General features: G+C 42.1%; 1 protein-coding gene across 2 annotated transcripts in view; it reads right to left on the bottom strand.

Annotated features, from left to right (window-relative positions):
- LOC126335453 (chaoptin-like) overlaps positions 1–22,332 on the bottom strand; it is a 621,718-nt gene that overhangs the window by 51,216 nt on the left and 548,170 nt on the right. For both annotated transcript variants that reach the window (XM_049998743.1, XM_049998744.1), the window contains exons 10-11: positions 16,311–16,832; positions 3,104–3,523 (exon numbers count right to left, since the gene is read on the bottom strand). In XM_049998743.1, coding sequence (XP_049854700.1) covers positions 3,104–3,523; positions 16,311–16,832 — 942 coding nt within the window. The remainder of the gene's footprint in view (positions 1–3,103; positions 3,524–16,310; positions 16,833–22,332) is intronic.

Here is a 22,332-nt window from a genome sequence, read left to right as displayed (position 1 = left end):
TCTCGTTTTGCTTTTGTTGATGTTCATCTTATATCCTCCTTTCAAGACACTGCCCATTCCGTTCAACTGTTCTTCCAAGTCCTTTGCTGTCTCTGAGAGAATTACAATGTCATCGGCGAACCTCAAAGTTTTTGTTTCTTCTCCATGGATTTTAATACCTACTCCGAATTTTTCTTTTGTTTCCTTTACTGCTTGCTCAATATACAGATTGAATAACATCGGGGATAGGCTGCAACCCTGTCTCACTCCCTTCCCAACCACTGCTTCCCTTTCATGTCCCTCGACTCTTATAACTGCCATCTGGTTTCTGTACAAATTGTAAATAGCCTTTCGCTCCCTGTATTTTACCCCTGCCACCTTCAGAATTTGAAAGAGAGTATTCCAGTCAACATTGTCCAAAGCTTTCTCTAAGTCTACAAATGCTAGAAACGTAGGTTTGTCTTTCCTTAATCTTTCTTCTAAGATAAGTCGTAAGGTCAGTATTGCTCACGTGTTCCAGTATTTCTACGGAATCCAAACTGATCTTCCCCGAGGTCGGCTTCCACTACTTTTTCCATTCGTCTGTAAAGAATTCGAGTTAGTATTTTGCAGCTGTGGCTTATTAAACTGATTGTTCGGTAATTTTCACATGTGTCAACACCTGCTTTCTTTGGGATTGGAATTATTATATTCTTCTTGATAAGGTAACCTGAATCCACCCAGATTTCTCTCCCATACAACAAAGTTGGTCGAAAGATTGAACGGTGCACAGTTAACTTAGTCTTGGTACTGACTTCCTTCTTGCAGAAGAGAGTAGATCGTAGCTGAGCGCTCAATGCATTAGCTTTGCCACACCTCGCTTCTAGTTCTTTCACTAGGTTGCCATCCTTGAGAATATGCATCCTAAGTACTTGAAACCGTCCGCCTGTCCTAACTTTATTCCTCCAATTTCGCACTCAATCCGTTTATATCTCTTTCCCACGGACATTACTTTCGTTTTGGAGATGCTAATCTTCATACCGTAGTCCTTACATTTCTGATGTAGCTCTGAAATATTACTTTGCAAACCTTCAATCGGATCTGCCATCACAACTAAGTCATTCGCATATGCGAGACTGCTTATTTTGTGTTCACATATCTTAATCTCACCCAGCCAGATAAGTGAAGAACCAAAATAATTATAATAATCGGGTTCCGAATGTAGTACACAAAAGTATGATACTGAGTCGCTAGCCACCGTGTCATTGCTTCAGCTTGATAAATTGCTCATACACTACCTCTAACATTCTGCGTGGTGTCTGTTTGTTCTAAGTAGTGTCTCCCTACCACTTTCGCGCAACGCCGCTCTGAGCGTGTTTTTTATGGAATTGACTAGTTTGAACGTGGGACCTGTTGCTGGTAAGGAGATGCCAGACCACACATAACATGTAGAGTTCAGAAGAGTTCAGTGAGACTAGCGATGATATAATCAAATACTAAATGATCTCAGCATCAGCTCCACTGCATTCCCTGTAAAAGAATCTTAATACTAACTAAATTTAGTGGAAAGGGTTCAAGGCTTTCCTATTTTTAGTTAGCTGATAAAATAACGTCGAAAAAGCAGTTAAGTTTACCATTGGATATTTTACTCTACTCACAAAACATTCTTTGTAAATTGCACTGTTGATAAAGGGAAATATTTTAATACAGGATGATAAAAACCAACTGCGTTCAACAAAAATGTGAAAGAATATTCCCTGAATGGGTTTCCAAGTTCTACAATGGATCGAAGGATGACCTATGCCATATCAGATCTATAATCTAGGTTTAAATTAAGTTTCACAAAAGAGAAAACTATCAAAATGGTCTAAAGTGACCCTCAATTTTCTTTAATTACTTATCTAACTTGTCATAAATTACAGTGGCTGATGTGGCTTCTCAATAACTATATAAACAGGAAAATCATCGCGTTTCAGATTTTTACTTCACGTAGCAAATGTGAATACCATGATCTTTAATTGACGATGAACACTAGTATTGCGCAAAAAGGGGATGTAACAGATGAGACTTCTGCAGTTCTGAGTAAAGCCTTATGCACTCAAAAAAGCGGCATCACGTGCGTTCATTACCTTGTCGGTGTTTAGGCAGCGTCAGGGAGCAGCGGGAAGCGCAGCTCCACGCCTCGCCGACTCTGAAGCAACTCTCTCCTAACTTCTCCTTGCTACAATTTACCGAACTAGGTTTAAAGAAAAGTATCTGGCTGTGCTTTCAACTGACCAATCAGGGTCTTAATGTTAACCTTAAGCTCCGCCTACAAAAATTATGTCTATCCAATGAGAAACGTTTCCTTTTCGTGGCGGGACAATGTTTTTAACGCTTGCAACGTAACAGAGACGCGAAAAAGTGTCACGCTAAAACTTGCAGCTGGTGTGGCCCTTTTAGTGTTATCGTAAAATCTATACTGTTATTCTGGAGGGCTCAATCTTTTAACATGGGCTGGGGGTGGTTTTGGTCGTCAGCTGGTGATGTGGGTGTCTGTTCCTTATCGTAAAGCCTCCTAGCCCACACGATTCTGCTCTCAGCTTCTGTTCTCCTTTCTCCCCTCGGAACTGCGTCTGTTTCACGGTGGGAAGGTATGACAGACATTTAGCCGTTCTTGTGTTAGTCTGTGGTATTCCATTTGCTCACTCGTTGATCGTATTACTTTGGTTAATTTAATGTCAGGTTTTATATGGAGCTATGCGACATACTGCCTTATTTGTTATCATGTCAGGGTTTACATGGAAAGTGTTGAATTTGCCTGACACCATACATACCTCGAAAACTTTACCCTGTCTTCCCAGAAATGGTCGAATACGTGCGGATAAGCCGAGACACGTGTTCGCTTATTTTGACCCCTCTTCCACTGTGCGAAGTTTCTGGGAAATTCGGTTATGGCACTTGCCGTGTCCTCATCGTCAGTTATAAGTATGCATTTTGTCATTGTCTGTAACCTTTCTTGTCCCTGTAAGACCTTCACCTCTAGGATACACGTGACATAATGGATTTTTCGTACATAAGGCGACGTACATGCCTTTGAAATGGCGGGAGGCCCGCGAATGTGCAGTCCGGAGCAGAGTGCGCCCCCCTGCGGGCAGTGGCTCACCTCAGAGAGCAGGTTATGGGAGAGGTCGAGTACCCGCACGTACATCTCCAGATCGCCGTCGGCGGCGTGCAGCGCGGCCAGCGCGTTGTACGACAGGTTGAGCGCCATGTGCGTGGCGGGCGCGGTGACGTTGTGGAAGGCGGACAGCGACAGCTCCTTGAGCCGGTTGTGCTGCAGGTCTAGCCTGGAGAGCGCCGGCAGGTGGGACAGCGCGGCGGGCGCCAGCGCCGCCAGCCGGTTGTCGGCCAGCATGAGCGTGAGCAGCGCGGGCAGGTCGCGCACCGCGCCGCCCGCCAGCGCGCGCAGCCGGTTGCCGGTCAGCACCGCCGTGCGCAGCTCCGGCAGCCCCCACAGCGTGTCCTCCTCCAGCGCCTCCAGCAGGTTGTACGACAGCCGCACGTCGCGCAGGTGCGGGTGCATCTGCACGTGTCAAGCGACCGCCACACGTCGCACTTCATTATCACAGCATAAAAAAATCTAAAAAAGCTATTCGTGTATTTCGATGTCTTTACCCTCTATGGCTCTCACAGCCTTTCCCAAAATGATCCAAAGCGCTCTTGTCGTCTAACATAGCTGCTTCTTTGTCTGCCACATCTATTTCACCTACTACTGTAACACCCAATTACCTATATCCCTGTCTCAGCAGCAGTATGATCTCTCCTAAATTCGGTTCAAAAAGTGGCATAGTGCTCTTGGGCAGGCCAGGGTTCAATCCCCCATGTGACTATCCAGACTAGAGTTTTCTATACTTTCGATTGATTGCTTTAGGCAAATGTGTATGTCCCCTTGCACCTTTGCAAGGAAGGGGGGATGCAGGTGGAATTCATAGTACTGCATCCATTTCACTTGTCAGTGAATTTGAAGAACTTGAAAGTTTACCCTTTGTTTGTTAGGCTGATTAATTCTCATGTAAGAAGTATCTCCCTTTAATATAAGCGGACGCAGTGATCCATGGTTCCCATTTCTACCACTATGTATCTAATGCTTTCAATTAGGCCACATAAATTGAGATATGGGTAATCAAACACGCTAGAAAAGATAGTATTCTAGTTTAAAAATTAAGTAACGGATAACGCAACATCAGTGAATGGCCATGGAAAAACACGTGCACGTTAGGAACGGTAAGACTTTCTTTTTCTGATACTATGAATTCAGTTAGTCGCATGTAGTGCATAATGCGTACAATGAATATGGCTGGATTGAGACTTCATAGAATATAGTCATTTTCTCAGTGGTATGCATGAAGGATACTAAATAACGCTAAGAGAGAATTTCATTTATCATTCTGATTTATTTCAATAATATTTAAGAAAACTATTATTCTCTGTGACAAAACATTTAAGAAAACTATTACTCTTTGTGAAAAAACATTTAAGAAAACTATTACTCCTTGTGACAAAACATACGAAATCTATTCACTATCTCTTGCATCTTGTCATACGGGAAACATAAGCACTTCGTCGCCAGTTAAATCTACTAATGATTAAAATGGGTGAAAATGAACGTTACTGAATGGTGGCCTCTTAACATCATTTAGTTATTGCCACACCTTTACAACGCGCAGAGTAGGGAAGGATATAACCTTTCACTCTGTCGAACATTACTTGTGTACTATGCATGCAGTACCATGCGGATAAGTTCTTCCTGAAACCGTGTATTATGCAACCGCAATGTAACGTGTGCAAACCAGCCCAGGCTTCATGACTACACATTATTCATACTATGATTAACGAATGGCAAATCCAGTGACTACCGTTATGAATGCTGGCAACACGTGGCCAAGTTTGACAACATAGAAACGAGTAAAATAGGCCGCTGAATCATGAAAAATTTATATCGCTTATATCCAGAACGAAACTATGCAACAAATGAAACATTAATGAACCTATCCGCTATCTACCTCAGAACAGAACCGTTGGTTCATGCCCTCAATCACCTCGTGCCTAAGTCCGCTAGTTGAAACACATTAATCTGAAAATTTTCTTCAAATAAAATATGACTGAACGTTTCCCGGTATTACTTCACACCCAAACATGCTTTATAATCAATGTTACCCCAAAAAAAATCTACATTATAAATAACTTTTCTCGCCATCAATGACGAGCGCCGCACCCCTGCGTCCGTCTCCTTCAATCAGCGGCCCCAGAGTGTCCTAACATGGCGCGTTCCAGGACCAACCGCCAACCGTTCAAAAAATTGGTGGAGGGGTAGGACCTCAATGAGAACCAACCTCACAAACTCTGCCCTGCTCATCCCCACTATCCTTGGAATCACAAACTCCCAGACGAATCTGCTCACGTTGTTATGTTGGTGCTAAATTATCCTACTACTACCATCTTTGACTAACCCAGATTATTATATATTCCATACATGATTACGTTTATCCATCCACAGACATCATGGGATCAAAGGATGAGAGAGGAGGTGTGACACCAACTGAAGAAAAAAAAATACGCCGAATCATTCCTGAATCCAGAGGTTAATTAGCTACATGAAACATTGAAAGGACGCTCTCGGCGTAAAAGGAATTATTAAACATATAGAAATTAATCAGTCTGTTAAATGAAGCGTAAACCTGTGACATTTCAAGCTGCTGAAATTGATTCTAAACCAATATAGCACACTTCGTCTGAGAGGCAGCCAGCTGTGTCTCAGATGTGTATTAGGCAGAAGCAAATGTGTGTGAGTCGTCTACAGTTTAAACTTACAACAAATAATGATTCACTTTCAGCTACATCTACATGATTACTCTGCAATTCAAAATGAAGTGCTTAGCACAGTATTCATCAGACTTCTATTTCTCTAGCTATCCACTCCCGAACAGTGCGCAGGAAAAACGAGCACTTAAATGTTTCTGTGCGAGAACTCATTCCTCTTAATTTGTTGTGATGATCATTTTTCCCTATGTGCGGTATAGGTCTACAAAGTAATTTCACGCTCTGAAGAGAAAGTAAGTGATTGAAAGCTCATGACAAGATCCAGCTGCAGCGAGAAACGCCTCTGTTTTAATGATTGTCAACCGAATAACGTATCATGTCCCGGGCACTCTCTCCCACATTTCACGATAATACAAAAGGAACTGCCCTTCTTCGAAATTTTTCGATTTCCTCCGTCTTTCCCATCGGATGTATATTCCACAGTGAACAGCAATTGCCCACAAACGAGAGGAAAAGAGTGAAGTAACAATTTATAGTAGACCTGTAGCTCATTGCAATTGTTCTGCCAGTAGGTGGCAGTCTTTCGTCCCCTTTCCCCACGGAATTATCTATGTGATCCCTTCTGTTTAAGTTATTCGTGATAGTAATCTATAAGAATTTACTTCAGTTAACTGTCTTTTGGTTTCTGTGACTTAACGCGTAAAAGTAATTTTGTGGATTTCCTTTAATACTCATGTGGATAACTTCACACTTTTAATTATTGTGAGGCAATTGCCACTCTTCACCACAATACAGATATCATCTCCAAATCGCTTTACAATTGGTGTTGATCACATAATGACTTTACATGACGGTAAATGACAGTATCATCTGCAAACAATCTAAGAAGGCTGCACTGATTGTCACCTAAATCGTTTATGAAGATCAGGATTCTTGTGGAACGATAAATATTTATTCTGTTTTACTCGATGAATTTCGTTCAAATACTACGAAATGTGACTTTTCTGATAGCAACTCAAGTCGCACAACTGCGGAAACACTCCATAGGCACGCAACTTGGTTCGAAGTCTCATGTGAGGAACGGGTCAAAACTCTTCTGGAAAGCTAAATATTTCATATTAATTTACGTAGCTATTGTATTAGCATACGCTGAAAGGAATGTGACTTTTATACAATCTGGACCGAAAGCTTTGCTTTAAATAAGTAATTTTAGCTGCTTCGCTATAGCGATGTCATCAATTTACTATAGACATATCAAAGTATAGACATTACTCATGTTGGCAGTTTTATTTAGATTTGAAATCTGGATTATTTACTTTGTCTTCTTTTGTAAAGAATTTACCGAAAACCGTCTTTTGTATCTCAGCTTTAGTTGCAACTTCATACGTAATATCACCACTGTTATCGCACAGTGAAGCTAGTGATCGCGTCCGGCTGCTTATGTACTTTCCATATGACCAGAATCTCTATGGGTTTTCTGCCAGACCTCGAGACAAAATTTCTTCATGGAAACTATTAAAAGCATCTCTTATTGAAGTAAAATGTCAGGGAGCGTTGGGAAGTCCCCACAGAGTTTATTTCTCGATGCCAAATTGCACATACTGAAGAGGCTGTCCCGCAAACAGTGTGGGAAAAGGACGCTACAAATAGTGGACTGTGCTAACTTTGGGAAAAAAAAATATGTCTGTCATCTCGGCTTCGGTGTCATACAAGGAACATTCTAACGACTGGCAGAGAATGTCGACAAGACAAATGCTGCTCAAGGAATTTCAACGAAATTCACAGTCTGAAACCTTCTCCACATCGGCTGTTGCTCCCAGGTCCTTAATCGAGTAGAAACCTTGAACCAGACACTTCATGACAAGATCGGTAGCGATTATCTAGACTTCGACGATAGGCATGAAAATTGTGTGACTCTTCTAGATAAATACCCACGTTGCGTTTGATAATGAAACCAAGATTTAAACAAATCAGACATGGTCATGGGATATGTTGGCCCAGAAAAAGCGTTCGACAATGTAAAATACTGCAAGATGTTCGAAATTTCGAGAAAAAGTTTGATGAGATCAGGGGAATACACAGTATGTACAGGAACCAAGAAGGAACAATAAGACAAGAAGGAACAATAAGACTCGAAGATCAAGAAGAGGAGTGCTCCGATTAAAAATAGTGTAAGACGGAGATGTAATCTACACATCCAAGAAGTAGTGACGAAAATAAAAGAAAGGTTCAAGTGTGTGAGTAAAATTCGGGGTAAAGGTACATCAATAATAAAATTCCCTGATGACATATTTATCCTGAGTGACAGTGAACAAGAATCAAGGATTTGTTGAAGGGAATGAACAATCTAATGAGTACAGAATTTGGATTGCGGTTACCCCGGAAAAAGAAAAAAGCAATGAGAAGTAACAGAAATGATAACGATGAAACTTACAATCAAATTGTTGATCATGAATTAGACAAAGTTAAGGACAAGAAAGTAACACAAGATGGAAGAAGCAAGGAGGACTTTTTTAAGTAGACCAACACAGGCAAAACTGACATTTCAGGCCAGGAGAAGTCTATTAGTATCAATCATAGGCCTTAGTATGTTTCAAATGGCTGCGAGCACTATGAGACTTAACTTCGAAGGTCATCAGTTCCCTAGAACTCCAAACTACTTAAACCTAATTAACCTAAGGACATCACACACATCCATGCCCGCAGCAGGACTCGAACCTACGGCCGTAGCGGTCGCGCGGTTCCAGACTGTAGCGCCTACAGCCGCACGGCTACCCCGACCGGCGCCTTAGTATGATGAACAGATTTCTAAGAATGTACATTTGGAGCACAGTAGTATACATTACAATGCGCAGTAACAGTTCTTTAATGACAGTTGCGCATTCTTCTGGGGTCTAAGCATTATTTCGTTTAGGGTTGGGCAAGTAATATTCTTGAGACTGTGCGCCATACTGCGATCTCTTCACAGGCTATAGCGCGGACACTAACTCTAACATATAGTTATGTCGCTTACACTGAACAATCTTGTTGCCACTTGTATTTTTGGAGAGTTTTTAGTAGTTTGTAGTAGACTGATTTTGACAGTTTTATTGAGTTTTGTGCAGCAAATAATTTATCAGCTGTTGAAGAGTCACTGCAGTTTATATACACCCTGTACTCATACGTGTATAACATGTGACAAGTTGCAAAATTTGATGGTTCATGGAGACACTAAAAGTGTTCAGACACTGACTCTTGAAAAGGAATTATATTTGCATAAGGCACAGTGAATCTGAAAAAAAGCAGTATTTGATCAATGCATTCTTCCTGTGATGACGTATGGCTGCGAGACATGGACACTGAACTCATTTACGAAAGGGGAACTTAGTACAGCACAGACAGCCATGGAGAGATCAATGCAGGGCTATACAAGAAAGGATAGGAAAAGGGCAGATGACATCCGGTCTGTGACGAAGGTTAACGACATCTTAGAGACAGTAGGTTCCTTGAAATGGCAGTGGGATGGCTACGTCGCAAGAAGGAAAGACAAGAGAGGGACGAAGCTAGTACTGGAGTGAAGTTCGAGTGAGCACCGGAGGCCTAGAGGAAGACCACCAGACAGATGGGACAAAGACAACAAGCAGATCGTTGGTTACACCTGGTAGAGAACTGCTCAATACCGTCCCACTTGGGGAAGACTGCTTAAAGCCTACCCGAATCCACGACTCGGAGAGGCCACATAATTTAATGATTGAATTGGCTGATGATGATGATGAAGGCTCAGGCAGCTAGAAAACGAAACACAGCAGTATGTTTTGACCTACAAAAGACACTTCTTCTACATCTATATCTACATGGATACTCTGCAAATCACATTTAAGTGCACGGCAGAGGGTTCATCGAACCCCTATATCCTTCCGGACGAGCTCTGATTTCCCATAGGCCGGCTGCGGCGGCCATGCGGTTCTGGTGTTGCAGTCCGGAACCGCGGGGCTGCTACGGTCGCAGGTTCGAATCCTGCCGCGGGCATGGGTGTGTGTGATGTCCTTAGGTTAGTTAGGTTTAAGTAGTTCTAAGTTCTAGGGGACTTATGACCTAAGATGTTGAGTCCCATAGTGCTCAGAGCCATTTTAACCAACCATTTCCCTTATTGTATCGTGGTGATCGTTCCCCTCTATGTAGGTTGGTGTTAACAAAATATTTTCGCATTCGGAGGAGAAAATTGGTGATTTCAATTTCGTGAGAAGATTCCGTCGCAACGAAAAACGATTTTCTTTTAACGATGTCTAGCCCAAATCCTGTATCATTTCAGTGACACTCCCATATTTCGCGGTAATACAAAACGTGGTGCCTTTCTTTGAACTTTTTCGATGTACTCCGTCAGACGTATCTAGTAAGGATCCCACACCTCGCAGCAGTGTTTTAAAAGAGGACGGGCAAGCGTAGTGTGGGCAGTCTCCTTAGTAGCTCTGTTACATTTTCTAAGTGTCCTGCCAATAAAACACAGTCTTCGGTTAGCCATCCCCACAACATTTTCTATGTGTTCCTTCCAATTTATGTTGTTCGTAATTGTAATACCTAAGAATTATTTGAATTTACGGCTTTTGATTAGACCGATTTACCGTGTAACCGAAGTTTAACGCGTTCCTTTTAACACTCATGTGGATGACCTGCAACTTTTCGTTATTTAGGTTTTACTATCACTTTTCGCAACATTCAGATATCTTTTCTAAATCGTTTTGCAGTTTGGTTTGACCTTCTGATGACTTCATTAGTCGATAAACGACAGAGTCAGATGCAAACAACCGAAGACGGCTGGTCAGATTGTCTCCAAATTCGGTTATATAGATAAGGAACAGCAAAGGGCCTATGATTCTACCTCGAGGAACGCTAGAAATCACTACTGTTTTACTCGATGAGTTCCCGGCAATTTTTTTTACTGGGAACTGTGACCTCTCTGACAGGAAATCAGAAATCCAATCACATAACTGAGATGATATTCCATAAGCATACAATTTCACTACGAGCCCCTTGTGTGGTAACGTGTCAAAACCTTCCGGAAATACAGAAATACGGAATCGATCTGAAATCCCTTGTCAATAGCACTCAACACTTAATGTGAATAATGAGCTAGTTGTGTTTCACAGGAACGGTGTTTTCTAAATCCATGTTGACTGTGTCTCAATAGTCCGTTTCCTTCGAGGTAAATCATAATTTTGGAACACAATATATGTTCGAAAGTCCTGCTGCATATCGACGTTAACGATATGTGCCTGTAATTTTGTGTATAACTCCTACTATATTTCTTGAATATTGGTGTGATCTGTGCAACTTTACAGTTTTTGGGTACCAACTTTCGTCGAGCGAACGATTGTATATGATTGTTAAGTGTGGAGCGAATGTATCAGCATATTCCGAAAGGTACGTAATTGGTATACAGTATAGACCAGAAGACTTGCTTTTATTAAGTGATTGAAGTAGCTTCACTGTTCCGAGGCTACTTTCTTCTACGTTACTCATGTTGGCAGCTGCTCTCGATCCGAATTTTGGAATATTTACTTCAACTTCTTTTGTGAAGGCATTTAGATAGGCTATGTTTAATAACTCTCTTATGGCAGCACTGTCTTCGATAGTACCTCCATTGCTATCGCGCAGAGAAAGCATTAATGGTTTCTTGCCGCTAACATACTTCACATACGACCAGAATCTCTTTGGATTTTCTGCCAGGTTTCGAGACAAAGTTTCGTTGTGGAAACTGCTATAAGCATCTCGCATTGAAGTAAGCGCTAAATTTCGAGCTTCTGTTCAAAAATGTTCAAAAGTGTGTGAAATCGTATGGGACTTAACTGCTATGGTCATCAGTCCCTAAGCTCATTCACCACTTAACCTAAATTATCGTAAGAACAAATACACACGCCCATGCGCAGTCGAGCTTCTGTAAAATATCGCCAATGTTGAGGATTTTCCATCTGTTTAAATTTGAAATGTTTGTTTCGTTGTTTCTGCAACAGTGCCATAATCCGTTTTGTGTACTAAGGAGGATTAGCTCCGTCATTTGTTAATTTATTTGGTATAAATCTGTCAATTGCTACCGATACTATTTCTTTGAATTTAATTCACATCTGGTCTACACTTATTAATTTGGAATGAGTGGAGATTGTCTCTCAGGAAGGCGTCAAGTGAATTTTAATCTGCTATTTTGAATAGGTATATTTATCACTTATTTTTCGAGGATTTGGGGATTACAATATTCAATCTCCTTACGACAACCCTGTGGTCACTAATCCCTGAAACGATTTTGTGCTCGTTATTAACTCAGGATTATTTGTTGCTAAGAGGTGTGCCTTCTGGCAGCAGAGCGTATTATGCCAGACAGTTGTAGACCTATAATGTTTATATACAAGATTTATACTGTGTAGTTGCAGGAATCTGCAATAGGCATGGGAGTCAGATGCTGATCCATTCCAAGAAATTACTTCCTGTTTTTACAATACGTAAGTTAACTGCATTTGTGAGTAAACTACTGCAAAGCATTCAATGACAGAGCTAGGTTCTGCAGTTACAGTACCCAGTATACACAAGTGGACGATGTAGATCACAGGTTCATGATTTATGGTCATTCCTGTAAGATGTGCTACCACGATTTTGGAAATACAACAAAGATTTTAGAATTCAAGGGAATTTGTACCTGTTGAGTGGGTTTGCTCAATTACAAAGCCAACAGGAAATCAAAATAGTCCATATGATTGACAATGCATTCATCACACTCAGTGATCCTTACCTCAAGATCTCAGTGAATGGCTTGAAAGGAATTCAGTGATTTAATTCTCAAAAGAAGACACCATTTTGTTTTACTAAGTATCTCTCAATGAAAACTTGAAAAATCCTCAAAATGTTAATAACGACAAACCACATCGTTATGGCAAAAATATCAGTGTCTTCCCTTTTCTAGAAATAAATAATGAAAAACCTAAGCTAAAATAGCTGACGTACAAAGACCTAGTGACTCTACCTCTTTTTATGCCACCAGTAATTCATGAATTTTACCAGAAACTTCCATACCATGGAGCTGCAAGTACACTGAATCCCCTTAATCAAATCATAAAGAAGTTGGTTGTTATTCAGAAAATAAACATGATTGGATGTTAGAAACAGACTTGCAGTAATCTCATAAACATGTTCAACTCAACTGTTAAGCTATTGCCTGCCATTAAAGTTTTCCTATTTATTTTATTGTGACCCCTAACATTTAATTAGTGATGAACAATTAGCAACTGACAAAATTCAGCACTGACTGTACTGGACGATGAATGCGTTACCGTTTCAAAATTTTTCAAATATTTTTTTTTTCTCAAGTTGTTTATGGATTTTTCTGCAGTGTCTTAACTTTGAACATCATTTACTCAAACTAGTATATTCTTACTCATACGCCTTGGTTTCTAAGAATCTCTTTAAGAGAGGTTATTAACAGACTGTGACACTGATAAAGTCTATTTGCAGTCCCACAGCCCTCGGCTACTCCCACTCCACAGACTATATTGCGACTAGACGATCATAACACGATTAAGATTTTAAATAAGTTTCCAAATTCATTTCATGCAAACAGGGGCACAAACTATTCCCTTCTCAGTATTTCCGTAGGTGAATTAGACCTACCCATCTGACAGCCTCAGTATCAGCCGCATATACCAAAATTTTTGTGTAAAATAGGTGAGGCGACAGCCAGGTTGTTTGTCATTGAGAGGTGTGGAGCACCCATATCCACAGCGAAGTTTAAAAAGTATGGCAGCCATTTGAAAGCAGTGATTCCTATAATAACATAGATGTTTAGATGGCATATCTATCTAAATGTATAGGGGCCTGAAGATGCTGTCAATGAGACACTGAAATTGGTAGTCAATTAAAATGATTTCAGAGCAGACGAGGTACTGGCGGAAGTAAAGCTGTGATGATGGGACGTGAGTCGTGCTTGGATAGCTCGGATGGTAGAGCACTAGCCCGCAAAAGGCAAAGGTGCCGAGCTCGAGTCTCGGTCCGGCACACAGTTGTAATCTGCCAGGAAGTTTAAAATAAAAACTAAATAAAACTAAGGCTGTCAGTAGTTAGTTCCTAAATCATTGACCAGCTGCACTCCCAGTCCATCTACACAAGAGGGGACTACGGAATTTAATTTAAAATGTCTTCTGACTAATAAGTGACATAGTTAATGTATGTTTTTATGTAGAGTCATTTGGGACCACAATTCAGTTTGCATCGAATCCTTTGATGCAACAGACTTGTGTGCGTTATGCTAATCTCCTGTAACTTCTCTTTAAATTTTAAATTAATAGTATGATTTTGGAAAATAACCGTGTAATTACTTAGCTGTGCTTCATTAAATTGATGAGATGCCATCAAAACAAACTAATACCAATTCTGTAGTGAATCGATGATTTTTAAGTCTGGGCAAGGATTTCAAAAATAAAGACACGTCCAGAATGTGATTTTCACTCTGCAGCGGAGTGTGCGCTGATATGAAACTCCCGGGCATGAAACTTCCTGGCAGATTAAAACTGTCTGCCGGACCGAGACTCGGCCTCGCGATCTTTGGAAAGTAGGAGACGAGGTACTGACGGAATTAAAGCTGTGAGGACGGAAAGTGAGTCGTACTTGAGTAGCTCAGTTGGCAGAAAACTTGAGCACTTGCTCGCGAAGGCAAAGGTCCCGACTTCGAGCCTCGGTCTGGCACACATTTTTAATCTGCCAGGAAGTTTCATATCAGCGCACACTCCGCTGTAGAGTGCAAATTTCAGTCTAGAAACTTCCTGGCAGATTAAAATTGTGTGCCTGACCGAGACTCGAACTGGGGACCTTTGCCTTTCGCGGGCAAGTGTTCTACCATCTGAGCTGCCCAAGCACGACTCACACCCCGTCCTCACAGTCTTACTTCTACCGGTACCTCGCCTCCTACTTTCCAGAATTTACAGAAGCTCCCCTGCGAACCTTGCAGAACAGGAGGCGAGGTACTGGCAGAAGTAAAGCTGCGAGGACGGGGGGTGAGTCGTGTTTGGGTAGCTCAAATGGTAGAGCACTTGCCCGCGAAAGGCAAAGGTCCCGACTTTGAGTCTCGGTCCGGCACACAGTTTTAATCAGCCACAAAGTTTTATAAAGATACGTATTTATAACTACAGGGCAGACAGACTTCCTGAACCTATGGCGATTGAAAACTAAAAATTTCATACTTGATGATGCGTAGCTATAAATGTGTTGGGAGTAAACAAGAGCATCTATTGACACGTAATCAGCATGGCTTCAGAAAACATCGCTCTTGTGCAACGCAGCTAGCTCTATATTCGCACGAAGTAATGGCCGCTATCGACAGGGGATCTCAAGTTGATTCCGTATTTCTAGATTTCCGGAAAGCTTTTGACACCGTTCCTCACAAGCGACTTCTAGTCAAACTGCGGAGCTATGGGGTATCGTCTCAGTTGTGCGACTGGATTCGTGATTTCCTGTCAGGAAGGTCGCAGTTCGTAGTAGTAGACGGCAAATCATCGAGTAAAACTGGAGTGATATCAGGTGTTCCCCAGGGAAGCGTCCTGGGACCTCTACTGTTCCTGATCTATATAAATGACCTGGGTGACAATCTGAGCAGTTCTCTTAGACTGTTCGCAGATGATGCTGTAATTTACCGTCTAGTAAGGTCATCCGAAGACCAGTATCAGCTGCAAAGCGATTTAGAAAATATTGCTGTATGGTGTGTCAGGTGGCAGTTGACGCTAAATAACGAAAAGTGTGAGATGATCCACATGAGTTCCAAAAGAAATCCGTTGGAATTCGATTACTCGATAAATAGTACAATTCTCAAGGCTGTCAATTCAACTAAGTACCTGGGTGTTACAATTACGAACAACTTCAGTTGGAAGGACCACATAGATAATATTGTCGGGAAGGCGAGCCAAAGGTTGCGTTTCATTGGCAGGACACTTAGAAGATGCAACAAGTCCACTAAAGAAACAGCTTACACTACACTCGTTCGTCCTCTGTTAGAATATTGCTGCGCGGTGTGGGATCCTTACCAGGTGGGATTGACGGAGGACATCGAGAGGGTGCAAAGAAGGGCAGCTCGTTTTGTATTATCGCGTTATAGGGGAGAGAGTGTGGCAGATATGATACACGAGTTGGGATGGAAGTCATTACAGCATAGACGTTTTTCGTCGCGGCGAGACCTTTTTACGAAATTTCAGTCACCAACTTTCTCTTCCGAATGCGAAAATATTTTGTTGAGCCCAACCTACATAGGTAGGAATGATCATCAAAATAAAATAAGAGAAATCAGAGCTCGAACAGAAAGGTTTAGGTGTTCGTTTTTCCCGCTCGCTGTTCGGGAGTGGAATAGTAGAGAGATATTATGATTGTGGTTCGATGAACCCTCTGCCAAGCACTTAAATGTGAATTGCAGAGTAGTCATGTAGATGTAGATGAGCATCATTATCTGCAGTTTTAAATGGGTCGTCCCGTATACAGATGAAGCGCAAATGGAAATGTGTGTACCTTGTAGTCCGCTAGTAGTAAACAGTGACTGTGCATACCTCAGGGTGGAAGAACCCTGGCGGAAGGCGCGTCAGCTTGTTGGACTCGAGGTTGAGGTACTGCAGCTGGGAGAGTGGGTGCAGGTCGGTCTGCCCCACCGTGCGCAGCTCGTTGTTGTCGAGCGCCAACCAGGCGAGCGCCCTCAGTGGCCTCAAGAACTCGGCGGGGAAGTCCTCGCGGTCCAACCCGAAGCTGACCTCTAGGCTCTCGAGGCTGTCGGCGAGGTTGGCGAGGGCCTCCGGGTGCAGGTGGCCCAGCTTGTTGAAGGAGAGGCTCAGCTCGCGCAGGCGCGGAGCGTGCGCGAATGCGTGCTCTGAGAGCGCGGCGATGCGGTTGTTGCGCAGCAGCAGCGTCTCGAGCGAGGTCGCCCAGTCCTCGAAGTCCTCGGCGCGCACCTCGTCGATGCGGTTGTAGCCGACGTTGAGGTGCAGCAGCCGCGTGCAGTTGCGCAGCGCCACGCTCGGGATGCGTGACAGGCGGTTGCCTTCTAGCGACAGCACCCGTAGCGATGCAGGCAGTGTCTGAAAAAAGTAAGTAAAATTGGTGAACAGTGTCTGCCTTAGCTATAAACCTTACGTCTTTCAGCAAATAATTTACCGAGTTATGCATGCAATGCTGAGGTAAAGAGTTATAAACGCATTCTTAATTGCATGTTGGTTCACTTTTGGAGTACAAAACAGCTGTGTGGCATGGATTCGACAAAACCCTGGTAGATTTTTGAGGGTATGTGTCACCAGATCAGTATGCCCAGTTTACACAGTTACAGTAAATTAAGAACCAGTGGTATATGGGTGTGAGTTGGAACTCGATTGCATCCCGTTCATATCAAGTTAATGTGGCGGCAAAGAAATCTGAGTGAGTTCACTGTCATGCTCTTCAAACAGCCGTAGTGCGATTCTGGCCTTGTGATGGGGACAGTTGTCTTATTCAGACATGCTTTGCTCTTCAGTAAGACATCAAGCCTTAACTGATGTATTTCGTTCACGACACCTTTCTTTTACCCATCCACAGCTGTCAAGGTACCTTCGGTCACTGCCATGGTACCTATGAGTCCACAGGTGCATTCTCGCATGGCATTAAACATCTACTAGCCTGTGCCTGCGTTTTTGGTGTGATGTATACTTTGAGCCGTTTTTCGTCTGGAACGACCTTTGACATGATGTAACCAGAAACACGATTTATTTGACCAGGCGGTCATGTTTCAAGACATTCACGGTTCAGTGTTAATGATCCTGTGCCCCTCAGGTCATAACGGAAGATGTTGTTGAGTAGCCGGCCGCAGTGGTCTCACGCTTAAGGTGGTCAGTACGGAACCGCGCGACTGCTACGGTCGCAGGTTCGAATCCTGCCTCGGGCATGGCTGTGTGTGATGTCCTTAGATTGTTTAGGTTTAAGTAGTTCTAAGTTCTAGGAGACTGTTCACCACAGATGTTAAGTCCCATATTACTCAGAGCCATTTGAACCATTTGATGTTGAGTAAATTGGGATGATGTAGGGGTAGCCTGTTATGAAGCTTGTAATGGTACTACAATTACGTAACCATTACGGCACCTCACCTCAACCTTTCGATACCAGCAATATTCTACTGTGTTTCTGTAAAATAGTTAACATATTTCTGTGACAACATTCAGATTTGATTTCATTAATGTAGAGGTACTTCCATATGTATATATTGCAATGATATTATTCTTATGTATATTCTTTCTTTTGCCACTATGATCTTTGACATACTTGTAACTCAGATTTTTTTTTTTTTTTTTGCGCTTAAGTGGTTATTAGAGAGTCAAGCTTTGGTCATCATGTTAAAAAGACGCAAATTGTTGTCATCTTATGAAATGTGAATTTTAACAGTGAGGAACATATTTTCAAGTATGTTTTATATTGTGATATTGCAACAAAAGTAATAAAAAAGAAGTGTAACGTCAATTCGGAGCGCTGATTGCCCTTTTACATCACCATTGTCCTAACTTGCAAACGTTTAATCTTGAAGTATGGTTTATGAAACACATCTATAAAACTTTTGAATTTCGCAGAATAACACCTAGGCCTCTTTGCATCCGAGCTTGGAATCATCACTTCCTAGATTTTCGACGATTGAGCCGTGAGTTCACAACAAGACCAGCGTGGGAAACACCAAAAGATGAGTGCCTAGTTTATCCATTATTTCAAGAAATGACTTTATTAACTGTGCTCTAATCACATCTGCCACATAGTATACCTTTGTTGTTGCTCGAATAAGCGTGAGCAACACTACAACCATAATTAATTTTTCACCTTTGTTGTGGTAGAGTTATTAGAAGCTCTATGTTCAACAATATGTTCTGAACAGTGAGCTCCTTAACAACTGTACCCGCACCAGCGTTGTACTCTGCCACCATATCTGTCCTAATTTATAGAGTCGGCAAGCCACTGACATGTATCTTCTGTGATAAGAATGCAGTACCAAGTGGTTCAAATGGCTCTGTGCACTATAGGACTTAATTTCTGAGGTCATCAGTCCCCTAGAACTTAGAGGTACTTAAACCTAACTAACCTGAGGACTTCACTCACATCCATGCCGGAGGCAGGCTTCGAACCTGCGACCGTATCGGTCTCGGGGTTCCAGACTGTAGCGCCTAGAACCGCTCGTCCACTCAGGCCGGCAATTCAGTATCCATCATCTTGTTCCCTACTAATGGATTCACCGCCCTTCAATCATTTTTCATAGATACTCACAACAGTATCTCGAGTGCAGCCAGCCAGCTTAATTTTTTCCGAAATAGTTCCCATGTGCTGGGCCATAATAATCTGCACTCTGCCCAGGGTACTTATATTATTAGATATCCGCATTCGACGTCTGTGTCGCCACTAAAATCATTCCTTATTTGTTTCTGTTCCAGAGATATCTTCCTCATCACGTCTTGTGTCCGCTACCCAACAAGTGTTATGTAATCCCTCGATGCACAGTGGTAACAGTGTTAAAGCTCATATGCGTATATAATGATGACTATATACATTACAAAATTCAATAAAAAACTGGAAGGTTGTTTCGAATTCTACTAATTTTAAACATTTGGCTGTTGTGTCCTTCACTGTGATTACGTCATATTTCAAGAATGTATATAGTTTCGTATTTGAAAATGTTACTGAGGAGTATGGCTTGTAATTTGATGAATAACAGCTCCTATCCAAGACCATCTCCTATCCCCAAACTGGCTGATGGAAGTCAGGATAAATTGTTCGAGAATTTCGTGGCTGATTTAAGAGGAAGTTAAAAGGGTCCTGTAGTCCCTTTTCATTATCATTTTATTTTCTTTCCTGTGATACAGGTCTCTCTGGCATGCGTGAGGGAATGAATGTGGGTGTGTTTCATTTTGCTGTCGGGTGGTTTAGTCTGCTGCAGAGAATCGGCGGTAGTCGTAAAGAATGGACAACCCTAGTAGTTTTCAGGTAGGCAAAGAGGTTTACTCCCCTTGTGCCAAAGTTACCGGCGTTAGTTTGGTGGCGGAAGCCTCATCTTGGCCACGGGGTAGCGTGGGAGACGTTGCAGTGTCTGAGACGGTCAGTCTGTTTCCAGCTCGTCGAGGGTCTGCAGCCGAAGTCTCTTCCAAGAAGGATGAGATGTACTTAGTTACCAGGCAACAGCAGTCTATAGATGCATTACACCAATATTTTGAGGAATAAATAATTTTGCCTCCAATCTAATCCAGTGTACTGATGTTACATCTCCGTTACCTAAGCCATTTACCTTGTAGTTTTCCTTGTTAGCCCATCCATAGCGTTTCCATGCTCACAGGTCCCATAATTAGTGTCCCTTTTTTACTTGTACCAAATGCTTTGGAATAGATCTTGTTTTCAGGAATGTTTCTGTAAGCTGCACTTATCCTCAGTGTCCACGCACTCTTTCCTTTATTCAATATCTGATCCACGTGAACAATGTCTGAATCATATTAATAATTACATCACATTTTTTATGAGTGACTTTACAATGAATGTTCTTTTGTGAGTTTTTCTTATGAATAAATTAAGTAATTTTCCAGCTCAGGGCAACCTTTTATTTATCGTGTGGCTACAGATAGTGGCGATCCAGCCATTTACGTTTATTTGTAGTATGGCTACAATTGGTGGCGAACCAGTCTTTTACGTTGCTTTCAATGTCAGATAGCATTTTCTTATCCAAAGTGAGTGTGGCTGTTTTAGCCAACAGGCCACATTCAAAGTGCGCTTCACGATACTTACAAAGTCACCCTACAATCACTTTTCTCTTTGAATGTTACTCCTATTAAGGTATGTCTCAGAGTGAACGCCAGTTAATACCGTGGTACCACACATACATCAACTTATCCATTTAAACTGAAGGCAAGTAAGCTGCAGGCATATTCCCCAAGAGCGTTATTGGATTAATTTTATGGCCACAGAAAACGACATTACTGATCATAATTGTTATGAAACAGTGGAGTTGAAATGGAAGCAGGTACTTGAAAATAGATGAGTTCTGTTTTCTTCATGTTATGTGCGTGTGTATGATGTGCTACATATTGGTCATGACTGTTTGTGCTTGTATGTGATATGCCATGAATTAGGCAGATAAAGTGGATACGAAATTCTGAAATTATTTAATACTTAGTGCCGACAAGAGTAAGATTGGAAACTAAAATGTTGTTCAGTAAAGCGGTCATAATTTGTGAAACACCAATTACAATGACAAATTTCCAGAACAGCAGTATGCCACGGAAAGACCATAACCGTGAATAAGATACTTATTTCACTAGCAGCTATCGTTGATAAACGAAACTATTACATAAATAAAAAGAAAATTATTTACTTTGTTAATAAAAAAGGTACAATGTGAGAAAGCATATAGTTTGAATCTGTAAATTTTTAACATTAATTTATCTATGTACAGTCGAATTTGATGTTTAAGAAGAGAGTGGAAGTAAGGAACGACGTTTAAAAATCAAGTATATGTAATAAAAGGAAGCCAATAACCGGCAATATAATGCAAAAAAGTAATAGCACACTCTGACGACTTATTGTCTTTGTTTCGTGAGATCTTTGTCAAAGCCGCAACTGAAAGTAGAATTTTGGACAAAATTGTCGAACGGTAATGAGACGATATTCTTACATTTGCAGAAGACCAACAAAAAGATGATTTAGGAACGCTTCTCACACGAGTGGTGTATATGTTAGGTGCAAAACATGCAGGTAGAAGGCAAGAAATCATCAGTAAAAATATCTGCTCAATAACCATCTAAAGATATACACTCCTGGAAATTGAAATAAGAACACCGTGAATTCATTGTCCCAGGAGGGGGAAACTTTATTGACACATTCCTGGGGTCAGATACATCACATGATCACACTGACAGAACCACAGGCACATAGACACAGGCAACAGAGCATGCACAATGTCGGCACTAGTACAGTGTATATCCACCTTTCGCAGCAATGCAGGCTGCTATTCTCCCATGGAGACGATCGTAGAGATGCTGGATGTAGTCCTGTGGAACAGCTTGCCATGCCATTTCCACCAGGCGCCTCAGTTGGACCAGCGTTCCTGCTGGACGTGCAGACCGCGTGAGACGACGCTTCATCCAGTCCCAAACATGCTCAATGGGGGACAAATCCGGAGATCTTGCTTGCCAGGGTAGTTGACTTACACCTTCTAGAGCACGTTGGGTGGCACGGGATACATGCGGACGTGCATTGTCCTGTTGGAACAGCAAGTTCCCTTGCCGGTCTAGGAATGGTAGAACGATGGGTTCGATGACGGTTTGGATGTACCGTGCACTATTCAGTGTCCCCTCGACGATCACCAGAAGTGTACGCCCAGTGTAGGAGATCGCTCCCCACACCACGATGCCGGGTGTTGGCCCTGTGTGCCTCGGTCGTATGCAGTCCTGATTGTGGCGCTCACCTGCACGGCGCCAAACACGCATACGACCATCATTGGCACCAAGGCAGAAGCGAATCTCATCGCTGAAGACGACACGTCTCCATTCGTCCCTCCATTCACGCCTGTCGCGACACCACTGGAGGCGG

Source organism: Schistocerca gregaria, chromosome 2, assembly GCF_023897955.1.
Source record: "Schistocerca gregaria isolate iqSchGreg1 chromosome 2, iqSchGreg1.2, whole genome shotgun sequence".
Classification (NCBI taxonomy): domain Eukaryota; kingdom Metazoa; phylum Arthropoda; class Insecta; order Orthoptera; family Acrididae; genus Schistocerca; species Schistocerca gregaria.
The sequence above is the reverse complement of the archived record's forward strand: the minus strand, read 5'-3'. Positions and strand labels throughout refer to the sequence as shown.